The sequence below is a fragment of the Xenopus laevis genome, chromosome 6L (genome assembly GCF_017654675.1).
Source record: "Xenopus laevis strain J_2021 chromosome 6L, Xenopus_laevis_v10.1, whole genome shotgun sequence".
Lineage (NCBI taxonomy): Eukaryota > Metazoa > Chordata > Amphibia > Anura > Pipidae > Xenopus > Xenopus laevis.
Genome location: NC_054381.1, coordinates 38,246,230 through 38,267,770, shown reverse-complemented (window position 1 = coordinate 38,267,770; position 21,541 = coordinate 38,246,230). Strand labels below are relative to the sequence as shown.

General features: G+C 37.7%; 1 protein-coding gene across 1 annotated transcript in view; it reads right to left on the bottom strand.

The window, feature by feature from the left end:
* ahr.L (aryl hydrocarbon receptor L homeolog) overlaps positions 1-21,541 on the bottom strand; it is a 91,059-nt gene that overhangs the window by 50,934 nt on the left and 18,584 nt on the right. The window contains 1 exon segment of the mRNA NM_001171912.2: positions 14,842-15,029. Within this exon segment, the coding sequence (NP_001165383.1) occupies positions 14,842-15,029 (188 nt within the window).

Below are 21,541 nucleotides of genomic sequence, written 5' to 3'. Positions count from 1 at the left end.
GCAATTGTTAAGGCAAAAAAATATATAAAAAACACATGCAACCTACATATTTATTTGGGAATCAAGATTGAGTTCTATTTACATTTTTGTACTTTAGTCTATTTGAGGTTCATTCCCACTCCCCATGATAGTTTAGCACCTCCAAGGGAACAGACAGCACTGGTATTAGGGTTCTAAAGATAGAGAAGGGAGTCTGGGCTGTGTATTACAGCATACTGCCATCAAACCTATTCAGTAGCAATGGACCAGTATCACATAGAACTGAAATGCTGGTCTATGTGATGAAGGCAGCCTAGAATGAGTTTAGCATAGCTTGCTATCATATTAGTAAATAATGTGCAAGACTCTGCTACTTCCCTACATTTGTCCATTACACTGACCAGATGGACAACACATCAATCCAAAGTAGAAAAACAGATAAACTTATATAATGCAATTGTTCTATTGCACAGAAAGGCTAGCTAGCTTATGCTTCTCAGCTAAACAACCCTATCATTATATTTTGGTCCTCCTCTGGACTGAAGAAAAAACATTAGATTCTACCAAGTAGAAAAGCCAAGGATTAAATAAGATAATAAAGGTATGGGATCCATTATCTGAAAACCTGTGATCCAGAAATTACAGAAAGGCTGTCTCCCATAGACTCCATTTTATCCAAATAATCCAACTTTTTAAATTATTTACTTTTTCTCTGTAATAATAAAACAGTACCTTGTACTTGATCCAAACTAAGATATAATTAATCCTTATTGGAAGCAAAACCAGCCTATTGGATTTATTTAATGTTTACATGATCTTCCAAGGCTACTGCACAGCCACATACCCTGGTGCTCCCAGAAGTTCCAAAATATAGATAAGTGAATGCTTATCTTTTTTATTTAATCAACGTTTCGATTGAAACGTTGATTAAATAAAAACAGACTGAAGAAAAAATCCATGTGTGCACCAGCATTCACTTATCCATCTATATATCTATGTATGTATGTATCTATCTAGATCTAGATATATATATATATATATATATATATCTACTGTATATATAAATGTTTTATTAATATGTGTGTGTATGTATATATATATATATATATATATATATATATATATATATATATATATATATTTATTTTATTTTTTTTTAAATAAAACATTTATATATACAGTAGAACCCCCATTTATGTTTTTCAGAGGCCCAGAAAAAATGGTGTAAAATCCAGGAAAATCAGGGAAATGTATTATATATAATATATAGGTGGGCCCACAAAACAACAATGTAATGTAATGAGGGAATGTAAAATGGGGGTTCTACTATATATAAATATATTTAAAAAAAAAAAGGAGCAGCTTAGCACATGGTTCTCATACAGTCAACAGGCATGAGGGATAATCCTTCTGTTAACTGCAAGTGCTACTGGAGGCAGTTCCCAAGCTTGCTAAGTAGCTTTTCATGTTGGAAATTCACTTTGAGTCTCCTGACCCCATTAGTGCCCCAAATAAACCTGTGAAAAAGCTGAAACATTTTTTTTTTTTTTTTTTTTTTTTTTTAAAGTCAACATTAACGGAGATTGGCAGAAGAAAAATCATACTGCATCATTTCTCTGCAAGGCTAACAAAGGACTCCATGATCACAAGGTACTTAATGACACTTAATATAATACAGTATATTAGATTCCAAACATAGTCCCAGCATTGATAATCCAATGGAACAAAAACGCACTCCCAGCAATGTAAAACCAAAGCTCCTCACAAAACAATACCAGCATTGATAATCAGCCAATGCCTATCCCCAAACACATCTCATGCATAGGTAATCGAATTGCCCTCAAACACAGTTCAAGCATGAATAACCAATGACCCCCAAAAACCACTCTAGCAGCCCTTTTAAGATGACCAGGAACAATCTTAGACAAGTCTGAATTCAGGCTCAATAAAGTGATGTAGGTTTCTGTTCAGCAGCTATCAAGCTTGGTCGCTAGGGTACAATTTAACTAGCAACCAGGAAGTGGTTTGATCAAGGAACTGGAATACAAACAGGAGAGGGTCTGAACAGAAAGCCCAGGCACATATTTGGCCCCCATTCTGTTAGAGTTGGGTTTCACTCTGCTATCTTAGCCAATAGTCATTAATATGGGTCTATCAAGAAAAAGATTCATCATTTTAATCCTCAATGCAAATGAGAATCTGTGGATGTGTTTGAAAATGGATGGGTGCAAGCAACATCTGACTAACCTAAAGAACCCGGAGCAAAGGGAGAAAAAATCACTCACAAAGAGTTGATAAATGCTGACCCCCGAAACGATAGCTGCTATAAAAGTTGACTGCACAAAGTATTAGTATATTTACTGAGGTATTAAATGCTTATGCAATTTAGGATAAAACAATGTTGCAATTAAAAGATATCATTTTAAGGGGACTATTTATCAAAGATCTAGTTCGTGAGGTTTTTTATACCTCAAATTAAGTCACTACTCAAATGTTTTCTAAAAAGAAAAACTTGAATTGGTGAATTGGGGGTTAAAACCCCTGAAAACTCGAATTGCTTGAAACCCGCCAAAAAAAAAAATTAAGCAACTCGATTTGCTCGAAAAAAAACAGAACATCATGAATGCTATTAAAGGGGTTGTTCACCTCTGAGATAACTTTTAGTATGGTGTAGAGAGTGAATTTGCAATCGGTTTTCATTTTTTATTCTTGAATGTTTTTGATTTATTTAGCTTTTTATTCAGCAGCTCTTCAATTTACATCTTAAGCAATCTGGTAACTAGGGTCCAAATTACCCTAGCAACCATGCATTGATCTGAATAAGAGACTGGAATATGAATAGGAGTGGGTCTGAATAGAAGGATCATTAGAGCATTTGTTTTTTAGAAGGGAGTCAGCGACGCCCATGTGAAAGCTGCAAAAAGTCATAAGAATTGGCCCTTCTATAATACAAGTTACCTTAAAGGTAAACCACCCCTTTAACATCTTCAATTGGTTCAAGGGACCTCTGCCATTGACTTCTACATGACCTTGACGGTTTTAGCCCATGTATTTTCGGATTCGAGCTATTGCCAGCCTCGGGGTGTAATAAATCTCAAAAAATTCAAGTTTTTTTTTTTTTATTAACCCAAAAATTGTTTGTGGGTTTTTTTTTTAACCCCAAAATGTCCGTTTGGACTGGAAAATATCCTTGAAAACTCGAATTTTACATAAAAACAACTCGACCTTTACTAAATAACCCCTAAATGTAAGCATTTTAAATCAAAACAATATCATAGAAAACAGACCAGTAACAGGCCAGAATCAGCCACGGCTCTGCACAATTTTCTAATCCATAAACAGGGTTTACTTTCACACATTAGTAATTCTCAGTAACACATTTACTATAGGTGACTGCAAAGGGAGTCCTATTTAACCGTGTGTGTGTTTGTGTGTACTCCTGTGTGGGAGCAGCCTTAACAAAACAAAAAGCAATAGATGGTGGAAATTCTTGTCTGGTTCAAGAGAAGCAAAGCAAAACATTTTTTTTTTCCAAAACACTTTAATGGTCAGTGGAGCATCCCTTTAACTCTGCGTGCCCTGGTTACAGCAGCAAAGATCAGCTTGAAGCAATGCATTGTAGGAATCAAGAGAGCAAAACATCCCGCAGCTGGTTAATACTGATGAATTCCTCAGTACCAGGCAGAAAGCAGTGTATGATAAAGGTGATAAGTGGAATGAAAGCTTATGGTTTAATGCAAGGACAACTGGTTGTTACACAGAACATGAATGTAATAACTTTACTAATGTTACACTGGTATAACACAGCAAGCTATTATAGCATAATACACGTTTATGTGCAAACACAAGCTCTCTTTAATAAAACCCTTTGTGTGCCTGTTTCTTTTTGATCTCTATGTACCAAAGGTGTAAACGTTTAACTTATTATAAAGTATGCTTCGAGAAAGATATATGCTGGTTAAGTTGTGGCGGGTGTACAAGCGCTGTTGTGAAAGGAAGGCTGCTTTATCATGGGACCAATTAACATTGTGTATTGATGGTGCAGCAAAAAATTAATTAAGCAAAGTGTTTTTTATCTGATCCAAAAGAAAAGCAAGTCCAGAATAGATAGCAGAATAATGACGCTGTATGTTGAAGCCTAGCCAGGCACACAATACACATATATGCATAGACACACACATGTATTATATATATCTATCTAGTTATCCATTTATATCAATATATCCATCCATCTATCTCTATCTATCCATCTCTATATCAATCTATCCATCTATCTCTATATCCATCCATCTCTATCTATCCATCTCTATATCTATCCATCTCTATATCTATCCATCTCTATATCTATCCATCTCTATATCTATCCATCTCTATATCTATCCATCTCTATATCTATCCATCTCTATATCTATCCATCTCTATATCTATCCATCTCTATATCTATCCATCTCTATATCTATCCATCTCTATATCTATCCATCTCTATATCTATCCATCTCTATATCTATCCATCTCTATATCGATCCATCTCTATATCTATCCATCTCTATATCTATCCATCTCTATATCTATCCATCTCTATATCTATCCATCTCTATATCTATCCATCTCTATATCTATCCATCTCTATATCTATCCATCTCTATATCAATCTATCCATCTATCTCTATATCAATCTATCTATCTCTATATCAATCTATCCATCTATCTCTATATCAATCTATCTATCTCTATATCAATCTATCTCTATATCAATCTATCTCTATATCAATCTATCTATCTACGGTATGTATCCATCTATCTCTATCCATCTCTCCATCTCTCCATCTCTATATCAATCTATCCCCATCCATCTCTATCCATATCTCTCTCTCCATATCTATCTATCTACCTCTCCATTTCTACCTCTCCATCTATATCTATCCATCTAACTCTAAATTTATCTATCCATCTATTTCTATCACTATATCTATCCATCTATTTCTATCACTATATCTATCCATCTATTTCTATCACTATATCTATCCATCTATTTCTATCACTATATCTATCCATCTATTTCTATCACTATATCTATCCATCTATTTCTATCACTATATCTATCCATCTATTTCTATCACTATATCTATCCATCTATTTCTATCACTATATCTATCCATCTATTTCTATCACTATATCTATTTATCTATATCTATCCATCTCTATATCTCTCTAATCCATCTCTATATCTCTCTAATCCATCTCTATATCTCTCTATCCATCTCTATATCTCTCTATCCATCTCTATATCTCTCTATCCATCTCTATATCTCTCTATCCATCTCTATATCGCTCTATCCATCTCTATATCGCTCTATCCATCTCTCTCTCTCTCTCTCCATCTCTATATCCATCTCTCTCTCTCCATCTCTCTTTCTCTCTCTCCATCTCTCTATCTCTCTATCCATCTGTCTATCTCTCTATCCATCTGTCTATCTCTCTATCCATCTGTCTATCTCTCTATCCATCTGTCTATCTCTCTATCCATCTGTCTATCTCTCTATCCATCTGTCTATCTGTCTATCCATCTGTCTGTCTATCCGTCTGTCTATCCGTCTGTCTATCCGTCTGTCTATCCGTCTGTCTATCCGTCTGTCTATCCGTCTATCCATCTGTCTATCCATCTGTCTATCCATCTGTCTATCCATCTGTCTATCCATCTGTCTATCCATCTGTCTATCCATCTGTCTATCCATCTGTCTATCCATCTGTCTATCCATCTGTCTATCCATCTGTCTATCCATCTGTCTATCCATCTGTCTATCCATCTGTCTATCTCTCTATCTATCCATCTGTCTATCTCTCTATCTATCCATCTGTCTATCCATCTGTCTATCTCTCTATCTATCCATCTGTCTATCTATCTCTCTATCTATCCATCTGTCTATCTATCCGTCTGTCTATCCGTCTGTCTATCTATCCGTCTATCTATCCGTCTATCCATCCGTCTATCCGTCTGTCCATCCGTCTATCCGTCTGTCCATCGGTCTATCCATCTGTCCATCGGTCTATCCATCTGTCCATCGGTCTATCCATCTGTCCATCGGTCTATCCATCTGTCCATCGGTCTATCCATCTGTCCATCGGTCTATCCATCTGTCCATCGGTCTATCCATCTGTCCATCGGTCTATCCATCTCTCTATCCCTCTATCCATCTCTCTATCCCTCTATCCATCTCTCTATCCCTCTATCCATCTCTCTATCCCTCTATCCATCTCTCTATCCCTCTATCCATCTCTCTATCCCTCTATCCATCTCTCTATCCCTCTATCCATCTCTCTATCCCTCTATCCATCTCTCTATCCCTCTATCCATCTCTCTATCCCTCTATCCATCTCTCTATCCATCTCTATATCTCTCTATCCATCTCTCTATCTCTCTATCCATCTCTATATCTCTCTATCCATCTCTATATCTCTCTATCCATCTCTATATCTCTCTATCCATCTCTATATCTCTCTATCCATCTCTATATCTCTCTATCCATCTCTATATCTCTCTATCCATCTCTATATCTCTCTATCCATCTCTATATCTCTCTATCCATCTCTATATCTCTCTATCCATCTCTAAATCTCTCTATCCATCTCTATATCTCTCTATCCATCTCTATATCTCTCTCTCTCTTTATCCATCTCTATATCTCTCTATCCATCTCTCTATCCATCTCTATATCTCTCTATCTCGCTATCCATCTCTATATCCATCCATCCATCCATCTCTCGCTATCCATCTATTTCTATCACTATATCTATCTATCTCTATCCATCTATATCTATCCATCTATTTCTCTATATCTATCAATCCATCTATTTCTCTGTCTATCAATCTATATCTATCTGTCCATCTATCTATCTAACTCTATATGTATCCATCTATATCTATGTATCCATCTATATCCATTTATCCATGTATCCATCTATATCCATTTATCCATGTATCCATCTATATCCATTTATCCATGTATCCATCTATATCCATTTATCCATGTATCCATCTATATCCATTTATCCATGTATCCATCTATATCCATTTATCCATGTATCCATCTATATCCATTTATCCATGTATCCATCTATATTCATCTATCCATCCATCTGTATCTATCTCTATATCTATCTATGTATCCATCTGTATCCATCCATATTCATCCATCTATATATCCAATATATCTATCCATCCATCCAGCTATATATCCAATATATCTATCCATTCATCAAGCCATCCATCTATAAATCCAATATATCTATAAATCCAATATATCTATAAATCCAATATATCTATAAATCCAATATATCTATAAATCCAATATATCTATAAATCCAATATATCTATAAATCCAATATATCTATATATCCAATATATCTATCCATCCATCCACCTCTATCCATCCATCTATCTATCCATCCATCCACCTCTATCCATCCATCTATCCATCCATCCATCTATCTAATCTATATCCATCTATATATCGAATATATCTATCCATCTATCTACACACACACACACTATACACAATCAGTATATTAAGCTTTGAGATGTAACCAGAATCCTGTGCTCTGTTAGACATGAATATCGACATGCCACAACTTGCATTTCTTTATGAAAAAGAATGCTAAACAAAGTTTTCTCTGTTATGACTTCTATCCTACTCTTGGTGAAGTGGGGGGAAGGGTGGGTATAATCTCCTCATCTAACTACCAGTACAACTCATTTTTGTTTGCCTAGATTTTTCATATTCTATGACGGGTCTGTGAGAGTATGTGCTATGAACACTAGAGCGATTGTGGAGTAAGAAAGTGTATTGTGCACAGAGGCCAACAACAGCAACAACAGCATACTCTTCCTCCCTTCTACCAAAAGCATTCCCTACACACAATCACTCAGTGTTTCTGCTTCAATGCATAAAGTGCTGCTCTAGCCATGCATTTTAAGGATTTCTCAAATATATCTCTGCCCTGATACACAATGCAAGTAATATCTCTAAGGCATCTTTATGGCAATAATCCTTTGATGAAAGTCAAAAAACAATAGGAAAACAAAAAAAAGATCAATATTTTCATAGGGAAAAAAAACAGTCCACTGTACTTTTGACAGAAGTAATAGTCCTCATACAGTGTCACAAATGATTTGCACATATATATGTGGAGCAGCAATGAAATTATACAGCATTCATGTCCAGTGGAGCTTTCAGACTGAGATTCCTATGAATTCACATAAACAATTAATCAGGGAACAATGAATTTGGCAGTGCGTATTTCAAGTCATGGAGGAAACCAACGCACCCTGGCTGGAACCGCAACTATGACACCTCGACAAACTCCAGTATTTTTGCCTCACTAAAAGTGCATAGAAATAACGTTGAACAACTGACAAGAGCAACATTCAGCCGGTTATTTATCAAAGGTTGCATTGTATAAAAATGAATGAAAAAAGCTTGATTCAGCGAGTTTGGGGTTAACAACAATTAATAAAAAGTATCAATAACATTTGTAGCCTTACAGAGCATTTGTTTTTAGATGGGGTCAGTGAGCCCCATTTGAAAGCAGGAAAGAGTCATAAGGAAAAGGCAAATAATTCAAGAACGATAAAAAATAAATAATGAAGACCAATTGAACAGCTGCTTAGAATTAGCCATTCTATAACATACTAAAAGGTGAACAACCCCTTTAAGCAAACTTTCCATTCAATGGCTATGTGCAAATAAGGTTCACAAATTTATAAACAACTGTTTTATATTTAATATAGGAGGATTCTCTGAACAAAATTTAAAGGTCACCAAAATCCCGGACAAACTATTGTAGCACTTTGTTTATACAGTGGTGTATCATTTCCTGTGGAGATGACCTTCTGATGTCTCATGAATTTTAAAAGGCCATGCATGTGTTTGGCCACCCATGTGGAGTATATGGAGGCTCTCTACAGAACATTCAGGAGAGGATGGCATAAGTGCACATGAAACATTGGCCTGACAATTTCCAGTCTTCATATCAGATATCAGTTAGGGACACCATTGCTTTGGCACCAGATAATTAGGTTACCAATGCATAGTTAATCAAGTATACTAATAATCATCTACTTTACAAAGACCAAACAAGGAGTATCTTAGGTTTCCCTCATTGCCCTGTTTAGCACAATCTCCACTGCAGTTCTAGCTGAGGCAGGCAGGCATTGGATTTCACTGGCCCCTCCTACCTATATCTTCCCAGCCAACAACAGCTCTAAAATCTCACACATGCCCAGTTGAAATTCCTTGGTTGCTTAGCAACCCTTTTAAGCTATTTTCAAATCGGCCAAACCTCTGTTAGCTGCTGTTCAGTAGTGCTGCCACCTGCTGGAAGTTAGTGTGTGCCCTTCATTTGCATAATAACATCACCAGCAGGGAACAAGATAGTGGAGGAGTTTACTAGAACAAAGCATGATGCATGCATACTAGTAAATTGTTCCCTCCATAAGCGAATAACCCAATTCACAAGATGAAATACAACATCCAGCATCCTATGTGACATTCTACTAACTGCCACTAGATATCAGAAGTTCTCCATTTGTTTTGAGTGTACAACTACAAACATGACATAGTTTAGTGACCTTCATTAACTGCTAAACTACAATATCCTCCATGGCTATAACAACCAATGAGTGTTGTTGGGATGCTGGAAAAAGCAGTTCAGCAATAGATGAACAGCAACAGATTGGATATAACATTAATAACTAGTTCACATTAGAAAAGGTCTAACCCTCCCAAATATGTGGTCCATATTCTGGTGTAGAGAAGTAAATAGTGCAACTGGAAATAAATACCAGCCTTACTATACAGCAGTCATCCCCAACCAGTAGCTCGTGAGCAACATGCTGCTCTCCAACCCCTTGCATTTTGCTCCCAGTGGCCTCAGGAGCTTATTTTTGAATTCCTGGCTTGGAGACAAGTTTTGGTTACATAAAAAACAGATATACTGCCAATCAGAGCCTCAATGTAGGTTGACAATCCACATAGGGGCTACCAAATGGCCCATTACAGCACTTATTTGGCATCCTAAGAACATTTTTCATGCTAGTGTTGCTCCCCAACTCCTTTTACTTCTGAATGTTGCTCACGGGTTCAAAAGGTTGGGGATCCCTGCTATACAGCATTATCTTTCTGCCCTTCAAATAACAGTGGTAACAAGTATAAATTTTAGTGGCCAGTCTGGTAAAATACTGGCCAGGTGGTCACTCTAGGTGCATCCAGTTTGTATGGGGGCAGGGACAGGCTTAACCAGACATGGTCAGGGACTGGCTTGGGCAGTCATAAGTCACCAAGTTTCAGTTGTGGGAAGGTTGTGGGAAGGTTAAGAATAAACAGTAACATGGACACAGACTGGGCAAGGTTTGCTTTTCTAATGCTTATATCTCATACAGTATTATAATATAGAGAATAACATAAAATGCAAAAAAAAAAAAAAGAACTTTTTTTTACTGCATTACAAACAAACTAAAGGCCAGAGAACACATATACTGCCTTGCAAATGTATTCACCCCCACCCCCTTGGCTTTTTACCTCTTTTGTTACATTCCAACATGTAATTTAAATGTTTCTTAATCTTATTTAATGTGATAGATCGGCATAAAATTTTTTTATGGAAGAGTGGCCAGAAAAAAGCCATTACTTAAAGTCAAAAATAAGGAGGCGCGTTTTGAGTTTGCCAAAAGGCATGTGGGCGACTCCCCAAATGTATGGAGGTAAGTGCTCTGGTTAGATGAGACTAAAATTGAACTTTTTTGGCCACCAAGGAAAAATCCTATGTCTGGGGCAAACCCAACACATCCCATCACCCCAAGAACACCATCGCCACGGTGAAACATGGTGGTGGCAGCATCATGCTGTGGGGATGTTTTTCAGCAGCAGGGGTTGGGAAACTGATCCGAGTCGAGGGAAAGATGGATGGTGCTAAATACAGGGATATTCTTGAGCAAAACCTGGGTCTGCCTGTGATTTGAGACTGGGACGGAGGTTCACCTTCCAGCAGGACAATGAGTCAAAGCATACTGCTAAACTGCAACACTCGAGTGTTTTAAGGGGAAACATTTAAATCTTTTGGAATGGCCTAGTCAAAGTACAGACCTCAATCCAATTGAGAATCTGTGGTCAGACTTGAAGATTGCTGTTCACAAGCGAAAACCAGCCAACATGAAGGCACTGGAGCAGTTTTGCCTTGAGGAATGGGCAAAATTCCCAGTGGCAAGATGTGGCAAGCTCAGAGACTGATCCAAAGCCACTTGCAGCTGTAATTGCCGCAAAAGGTGGCTCTACAAAGTACTGACTTTGGGGGGGGGGGGTTGAACAATTTTGCACGCGGAATATTTCTGTTATTTTGTCCTATTTGTTGTTTGCTTTACAATAAAATAAAAAAAAAAAATTCTTCAAAGTTGTTCTGTAAAAGAAACTATCCATTTTAATCCAAGGTTGTGAGGGGTGAAGACTTTTGCAAGGCACTGTATAAATAAATAGGCAATTGCCAAACCACGATTATATAAGGAAGGAGTTAAATGATGCCCTTCAAACTTATTTCTACTCTTTAAAATATATCTATTGTTACCGAGAGAGACATAGGCTTCCTTCCAAGCCAGATGAGTGCACATTTAGATCTGACTTTCCTCAGGAATCCACACCCCCTTTGCATCCTGTTATTCAGAGTGCTTCATTTCGTTCAAACTAGTCTTCCTAATAAACAGTGATGATTCAGTCTTAGCCTAGAAGTTATTACAGTTAACCACAGTGCACAAATCATTAATAGGGAACCCAGATAATATTGCTCTGTGTTCTTATCAAGAACTCCAGCAATACATACAAAAAGGAGCAAACTGCTATTTGCTTTTCAGCTTCTGTGCTAGTTACTGATTAAACCAAATGGTAACAAAATACCTTAGCTAACACTGCTTCTCAAGCATTGCTCTTTTCAACCAGTGATTTCGAATTCTTAAAGGACCAGTAACATCAAATTTTTTAAAAATGAAAATTCGTAAGTATACCTTGAAAAAAAAAAACAAAAAAAAACAGCAAGACAAATTAAACTTTAAAATCACAAAGTCTTTATTAAGAAATAACTTACTGAAACTCTGAATACAATCCTCTTGAGAAAAGGCGACCGGGTGGCGATCCATCAAACAACGCTCTATTATCTCCTATAAGGAAGGCAGGGAGGAGAAAACGAGCGCTGCACGATGGATCTCGCTCGAAGGTTTCTCATGAGGCAACTTCGGACGACTTCGGAAAACGAATCGCTCAGAGTGCCATCCCGTTGGCGATTTAGATTGTAGCCGGCGGGGAGGCAGCTGGTGGAAATTAGTCGCCCCGAAGAAAAGGCTGTTTGTTGCTGGGCAACTAAATCCCCAAATCTTCTCGTCTGTCTCTGCCCTTATATTAGCTGCAATAGTGTAAGCTAGAATGCTATATTTATTCTGTAAATATTAGAGTAATTATTAGAGTAAAAAGTTCTAGAAGCTCTCTCTGTTTTTTTAGGATAACAGCTGCCATATTAACTTGGTGTGACATCACTTCCTGCCTGAGTCTCTCCCTGCTCACTTATAGCTCCGGGCTCAGATTACAGCAGAGACGGGAGGGAGAGTGAGAGGAGCAAACTGAGCATGCTCAAACCCTAGCCCTGGAGGTTAATGAAGTCTGATACAGAAGCCCATGTGTACACAATAGAAGGAAAGAAATTCTGCATTTCTTTTGACAAGAGGACTTACTTTAAGGGTTTACTGGTACTTTGTAAGTTTTCCATGAGTTCTCAAATATTTGACTAAATTTATAATTTGCATTCACCTTTTGAACACATATGCAAGACAAATTATTACTGTAAAGTTCCATAAACAGATATTGGACTTACTTCAATGACCTATAAATAAAATGCCCAGTGCTCTCCAAGCAGGGGGTGTCAACGCAACTGCAACTCAATTCCAAAACAAATCCTTTGTCACTTCAAGACTTCTTACAAAATACCCACTCCGAGTAAATGTTTAACTTTCACTTGCCTGCTATCCATCATCTAAATCAGGGCTGTCCAACTGGAGGCCCACGGGGCAGGATGTGGCCCTCCAAGGGATTTTTATGGCCCTCAGTCTGCTCACAGGCACCACAGACTTCACTATATGACATCTTTTTAATTCAGTACGGCCCTCCACCATGTTGTATGACATACAATTGGACCATTATATATTATAAGTTAGGCCGCACTGATCTAAACGGATTAGAACATGATTAATATCCATTCAAAGATGTTGCTTTGCTGCACTATGCTGGTGAAGTTTTACATTTCACAACCTTCTCTGTAAGGGCTTGCTTTGACTAGTATTCACAGATCAAAACAGGGGTTTTGCTATAGGCTGCACTATTCAGCTTTTGGATGCCCTCAGGCAGCCGTTTTGTGGGTCAGTTTTCAATTTCTGATGGTTGACAGTTGAATCATGCACCCAGTTTGCGGTATGCATGTGTTTCTGCATCATTTTAGATAAATGCTGTTTCTGTTTATATTCATCTCTACGTAGTTAGAAAGAACAGTGCCAAGTGGCCATGGTGATAAAAGTACAGGATTTTTTAAAGGGACTGTCATGATTTTTATTTCTAAATTACATGGTTTACAATACAAATAATTAACTCTACAATATAAAATTTCATTCCTGAACAAGCAAGTGTATTTTTTATCAGTTGTAATATTGGTGTGTAGGCAGCCATCTTTTTCCTGAGCATGTGCTTTCAGAAAGAGCCAGCTCTTTAGGATGGAACTGCTTTCTGGTAGACTGTTGTTTCTCCTACTCAATGTAACTGAATGTGTCGAAGTGGGACCTGGATTTTACTATTCTTTGATCTACCAGGCAGCTGTTATCTTGTGTTAGGGAGCAGATATCTGGTTACCTTCCCATTGTTCTGTTGTTAGGCTGCTGGGGGTGGGGGGTGATATCACTTCACCTTGCAGCAGTAAAGAGTGACTGAAGTTTATCAGTGCACAAGTCACATGACTGGGGGCAGCTGGGAAACTGACAATATGTCTAGCCCACTGTTCCCCAACCAGTAGCTCGTGCGCAACATGTTGCTCTTCAACCCCTCGGATGTTGCTCCTAGTGGTCTCAAAGCAGAAGCTTATTTTTGAATGCCAGGCTTGGCAAGTTTTGGTTGTATAAAAAACAGATGTACTGCCAAACAGAGTCTCAATGTAGGTTGACAATTAACATAGGGGCTACCAAAAGGCCAACCACAGCACTTATTTGGCACCCCAAGCACATTTTACATGCATGTGTTGTTCCACAACTCCTTTTACTCCTGAATGTTGCTCACAAGGTTGGAGATCCCTGGTCTAGCACCATGTCAGATTTTAAAATTAATATATAAAAACATCAGTTTGCTCTTTTGAGAACTGGATTTCAGTGCAAAATTCTACTGGAGCACCACTATTAACTGATGCATTTTGGAAAAGAAATTTTTTTCCCATGACAGCATCCCTTTAAGAATGACTTTGCAGGAATATACAGAGTTTTTCTAAGCCACATTTCCAAATGGTGGCTTCTATGACTTTTCTGTACAGAATAACTCCACAGTAGTACCATGGCATATCCACAGTTCTTATTCACTTTACTCTTCTTTATTAAAATATTCCTTACTCTCATTTATATCAAATAATGGTTCTGAGAGCTTTCCTCAGGTAAAGCACTAAGAACCACTATTTGATGAAAATGACCAATATGCTGACCAATATGGCTTTTATGTGGCTTTTAGTCTAGGCCCCTAAAAGTCGTCTAACAGTGAACAAGAAAAAAATACAAAAACAAACATTTATATTTCTTACCTTCAAAAAAACCCTTGGCCCTCAAATAACTAACACTGAGTCTAAGCACTGAAAGCTTGTCAAGTTTTGATATGATCTCGTCTGAGAATGGAAGCAGGCTTGCCAATCTGTCCAACTCAGTGTTGAGCCGATCTCTGTGCCTCTTTGACGGGTTGGACTTGACACCTTCAGACTGGGTTGGCTTAATTCTGAAAAAAAAAAAGAAAAAAAACAAATTAGCATGGATCAGCTGTTTATCCTGTCCCTGTTATAGAATTTTGCATAAGAATTTATGCTACAAATTTACATTCAAAATACTCAGAGATGATAGAAAAATTATTTGGGATATGTGCCTGCATTGACAGCACCAAATTGAAACCGTTACTCATGACTTGACTGGCCCATGTAAAGTTAGAAATGGATGGAGGGCACAGCAATTTAGCAAAATATTCAGTAGAGCAAAATAGGAGGTGTGACCTCAATTTGAGTGTTGAAATGAGTTTATAGAATTGTTCTGATGTTTTTATTATACATGTTTTTTTATTTTATATATGTCACTATTTTCACAGATCTTGTAGAACATTATTGATGAATTTATTCTACTTAACTATATATGATGTTGCACTTTTTAGATTTGCAATATGTATATAAATTGATCATGTTATGAGTAGATAACTATATCGATTATTTGGCACTTTTTTAGAATAAATTTTGGCACAGTCACTTTAGTAATATCACAGGATTAGAATTGCTCTATAAGATATCAATTAACGATATTTATTATATATATTACTGCACTGTATATGGCACTGATGAGTTTTGTGTGGATTTCAGCAATAGTTTCGCTGCACATTATTTAGATGTCCTGGTTGGAAATGATCTGTGAGTAAAGGCTGTGATGTGCATCGTTCCTCGCTGCAGGTTGCCTGGAAACGATGTAAACACTTGCGCTTGCTTCTGCTTTAGTGTGCCCGATACTAGTGAATGTAGAGAAAGTCGCGGATTACTCATCTGCGGAAGTGACGTAGGCAGGATGTGACGTCACATATCCAAAAGTATAAGAAGCGCGCAAATCTCCATACCTCTATAAAATTTGGCAACACATCAGAATCCCCTTGATAAGGCCATAGTGCCGAAACGTTGGGGCTATTCTCATTCTCTTGGTAGGTGTATCCGTTACTTGTTGTTTGTCCTTTTTTTTTTTTGCTAAACAATATAAACAATACTATTGGGTGGTATACTGTATATGTATCTTATCTTGCACAACAGTAAAAAACTTTTTTATATACCACTCTTGCTTTAGAATTTTTGTATTTTTGAGTGTGCGAACCTATGGATAGATTGACTGGCCCAAGTGGCAGCCATTCCCGGAGATAGATTCCACAACTGAAAGCACTACAGTTAACTGAATGAAAACTGATGATTTGTAATTTACAAAATAAAAATGCACATGGCAACGTTACTAAATACAGTAAGGGGCTGGCCACACAGGCAGATTCGGGGTTGATTAGTTGCCAGACGACAAATCTCCTCTTCTTTGTGGCGACTTATCTCCCCGATCTGCCTTCCGCCGGCTAGAATGTAAATCGCCTGGGGGCAGGCACACGGAGCACTTTGTTTTCTGAAGACACCCGAAGTTTCCTTGTGAGGCAATTACGGGCGACTTCGGAAAACTAAGCATTCAGTGTGCCTGCCCCCAGGCGATTTTCATTTAAGCCAACGGATGGCAGACCGGGGAGATTAGTCGCCGCGAAGAGGAGGAGATTTGTCGCCTGGTGACTAATCTACCCGAATCCGCCCGTGTGGCCAGACCCTAAAGTGATGTTTCTGAAAGTAGCAGCTTAAATGAGCAAGCAATATACCCCTTGTTCAACAGGAGTTCAATAAACAGTGCTGTAAATACTGTTTTATATCTACTGTCACACTAAATGCCTTGCCATCCACAGGAGATCAAATTTGGGCATGTTTACTAACAATGCTGATAAATGTCTGGAGTGATTTCTGGAGATGTTGCCCATATAGGCCTCTATAATTGTAATTTCAAAATCATGCAAAGTTAATGGTTTCCCAACATACTCAACATCTACAAAGTGAAACAAACTCACCTAAGATTTTGTCTTCTGCTATATATTTGTTTTTTTTATTTTTACGAATCAGGGGCACAGACATTTTCAGTGCAGTTATGCAATAGGGTGTGCAGCACAGACACAATGGAGCCGAGGCTGGCTTCACAGGGGGAATGCAGAGCAGACACTGGAGTCCTGTACAAGTGTAAACAGGGTTTGCAGAAAAGCACAGTAATTTCCCTCTGGATAGTAAGTAAGCTCTTGTGATGCATGTGTTGCTCCATTTTTAAATGCAGAACTTACTGTTTATTAATTTGGGTGTCAAGACTGCAAACGTACTTCAGGTTGTGCACTGCTAGGATTTAATATATTTGTTGGTTTTTTATTAATATATAAAGCAAAATCCAGCATGGCAGTTAGGTCAAGATTTTTTTTTAAAGGGTTGGTTCACCTTTAAGGTAACTTTTAGTATGTTATAAATTGGCCAATCTAAGCAACTTTACAAAAGGTTTTGATTATTTTTTATAGTTTTATAATTATTTGTCTTTTTCTTCTGACTCTTTGCATCTTTCAAATGGGCGTCGCTGACCCCTTATAAAAAGCAAATGCTCGTTAAGCCTACGAATGTATTGTTATTGTTAATATTTATTGCTCATCGTTCTATTCAGACCTCTCCTATTCATATTCCAGTCTCCTTTTCAAATCAGTACATGGTTGCTAGGGTATTTTAAACCATAGCAATCACATTGCTGAAATTGCAAACTGGAGAGCTGCTGAATAAAAAGCTAAATAACTCTAAAAACAAACAATAAAAAATGAAAAACAATTACAAATTGTCTCAGAATATCACTCTCTACATCATACTAAAAGTTATTTCAAAAGGTGAACCACCCATTTAAATGAGAAAAATTCGGATTTTAGTAAATAACCCCCTAAGACTGGCCATAGCAGGGATGACTGACTTAGCTGGCCACATGGAATAATACTACAACTAGACATTAAGCCCGTTAAATTAACGGGCGCCAGAACATATGTAGTCAAACATTTATAAAAACATTTATAAAAACAGAATTGTTCTAGTCTAAAAAAAATTTGCCAGAGACGGTCCGTGGGGCACATGCGCAGTAGCGAAATCCCACGGACACAGAGACACTTCAACTTTATTATATAGGATGATACATGGGCAGACAATCCCTTTTCAGTTTAAAGGGGAGGGAATTTTTAGTAGCTTAAAATGTCTTCATGTCCCAAACTATACTGATATTGGTATTGTTATTTTTTTTCCATATTTCTAAAGCGCCATCATTCCCCCCCCCCCCCCCCCGGCTTCTTTTACAAGGAAAGCATTTTCTCAGTATTTCTGCCTTGTCAACAAAAACTGGGAAGGCTGATATGTTTGTATATAAAGAACTGTAATCTTTTGTTCAAACAAAATTTATTGCTGTGTCATTGCTCACAAGATGTAAACGTTAAAAAAAAAAAAAAGGAGGGGTGGAGGGTATTCAAGGGTTTTTATGCATAGCTCACTCTCACAGTTAAACATACAGCTAAATAAAACATATAGCTGTGTAAAAAAAAACAAAAAAAAAACTGATGTGGTCCAGCCCAAGAGTCAGAACTGTTACTTAACATATTGGAATCTGCTGTACCAATACTGAATAAATGCAAGTTATATTTGAAACTTTCCAAAATCTGTTATAAAGCAAGCTTAGTGGGGTCTAAACTAGTAGCACACAGGGAGTTCTGACTAGCAGTGCCCTCCACTGGAAAATAGCAGTGGTCCAAAGGTCCAATCCGGAGTCTCTACTGAGCTTCCTTAGTAACACATTGTGTGCTGCCCTTTTCTGCTGAATGCAAGTGCCAGACAAAATGCCCAAGTAGAGTCCTGCGCGGGTCCATTTTTTGGAACCCGTACCCGATCCGTACCCGCAGCCTGCAATCCACAACCCGGACCCGCATTCTTACCCGCTTTGACCCGCAAGTACCTTATACTCAACCCAGACCTGCTGACCATCAAGAATCAATCAGGAAGTGCTGTCATTGTGAACCGGAAGTGACATCATGGGAAGTAGGCGTGGTCAGAAGAAGAAAAAAAGATGTAAAACAGGAAGTGCTGTCATTGTAAATCGAAAGTGACATCATCTGAAGTAGGCATTATCGGAAAAAAGGAGTAAAAATTGCTACTGAGAAGACCCGCTGCCCTTACCGCAGAACCGCCGGCCTGCATCTATAAATGCACCCGAACTTCTACCTGCAACCCGCAGGGTACCGGAGGTTTTTGCGGGAACCCGACCCGCTGCAGGACTCTACGCCCAAGTGCCATTACAGCTGCTGCTGAAAAATACCAAGTAAGTAAGGTATCATATTCAAACAATTTAAACAACTGGCTGCAATACTTACTACGCAGCTTTATTGGGAAACATGAGATGGAAATTAATCATTTTTGCACAGATGTCTATCTGAACGTCCAGAAGTTAACAATTTTTTTGTTTTTTCAAACACAGACAAACCACTCCCAAAAATGACTGGCCTATGCAGAGATAGAGATGTCTGGAGATACAGTTTTATCCAGAGAACCTTATACACAGAAACCATGCTGCAGGGACCAGTTCCCCGTCCTCCTGCAGCTCACAATGTAATTCAACCCTTCCCCATATTGTTTCATTGTTAAATAATGGATTCTAAGGCTTAAAGGACCAGTAACAAAAAATTTTTTGTACTTAACGACACTTAACTTTAAATTCGCAAAGTCTTTATTAAGAAATAACTTACAGATTCTCCGTTTCTCCTCTTCAGAAACGTGACATGCCGACGATCCATCGTGCGGCGCTTGATTTCTCCTCCCTGCCTTCTATGGGAGATAGCCAGGGAGGAGAAGTCAAGCGCCGCAGAGAATCGGTAAGTAATTTCTTAATAAAGACTTTGCCAATTTAAAGTTAAAAGTGTCTTGGTGGTTTCTTTTTTTCGTTATATAGAAACTAATTTTTTTTTTTTTTAATTTTTTTTGTTGCTGGTCTTTTAAAGTTTCTGTTTTCCAGAGAATCTATGAACCAGCACAGAAAAAGGAATGAGACTTCAAGTCCCAGAATCCATCATGTCACAATGAAACAAGAGATGCTGGGAAAGTGTTTGTCGTTATTTCTTTTCAATCAGGTATGATGTTTTTTTTTGGGGGGGGAACACACACACAGGTATGGGATCCATTACACAAAAACCTGTTATCCAGAAAGTTCCGAATTACTGGAAGGCCATCTCCCATAGATTCCATTATAATCAAGTAACTCAAATTTAAAAGAAGTATTTCCTTTTTCTCTATAATTATAAAACAGTACTTTGTACTTGATCCAAACTAAGATATAATAAGTCCTTATTGGAAGCAAAACACTCCTATTAAGGTTTATATTTAAATGATTTTTAAGTAAACTTTAAGTATGGAGATCCAAATGATAGAAAAATCCCGTATCTGGAAAACCCTAGGTCCATGCATGCTGGATAGCAGGTTCCATACCTGTACTTTGTTTTCTGTCCACACTCAAAAAGCATTAAAGGAAAACTATACCCCCCAAACAATGTAGGTCTCTATAAAAAGATATTGCATAAAAAATATGTAAAACCCTGCTTCATGTAAATAAACCATTTTCATAATAACATACTTTTCTAGTAGTATGTGCCATTGGGTAATCATAAATAAAAAAATTGACTTTTTAAAAAATAAGGGCCGTCCCCTGGGATCGTACGCAGAGTTGTGTCTTTTGCTTCAACACTTCTTCACGTTACAGTCAAAGTTGTAGTATTTCTGGTCAGGTGATCTCTGAGGCAGCACAGAGACCATCATGAAATATTGGTTCAAGGCAAGAGATGTAAAAGGGCAATATTTACCTAAATATATATTCCAGTTTGGTAATATTCCACTTAATATGATATAAACTGTTGCTTAAATATTAATTTTGGGGGTATAGTTTTCCTTTAATTGGCTCTTGATAAAAGAGACCTTAGCATGGAATATATACTGCAATATATGGACAGACAATCCCTTTTCAGTTTAAACCGGATCTTGATAAAACAGACCTTAGCATGTGGTAAAATGAGATGGGCATCGATAGGAAGCTCCAGAAAAGTTCAGCTAGTGTTTTCTACACAAGCCCTACTGAATGAGCTCATGTAAAAGGGAGAGGAGATACAGTATATACCTTTAATGCTTACAAACACATGTTGTCCTGAAGACATAATGACATGTGCACAGCAAAATGCAAAGTCATCACATCCATGGAAACTGGACCAAAGGAAATTAGGGCTAACAATAATTAGATAAAACTTAGCAACTGTAGTTGCTTAGGAGCCATTTGTCCCTTGACACCAAAATACATAATCCCTCTGCAGTATACACCAAGCAACCCAGTGTGTAAAAAGTATTTTGTGAAAGTGCAAGCTATAAGGGACAAATAAAGCTAGAATAATATGTCACATCAATCTTTGGTTATATGGAAGCTGCCCCCAACCTGACAGGAACCACTAACCTCTTCCTCCTGACTGCTAAAAACCCAGAAACGTTTTATTAGATCTTTGTGGTAACCAACACTATTTTTGGAAGCATTTGCCTGAAAGCAAGATACAAGAATTCTCAACACCTCACTTTAACATCCAATGGGCCAACT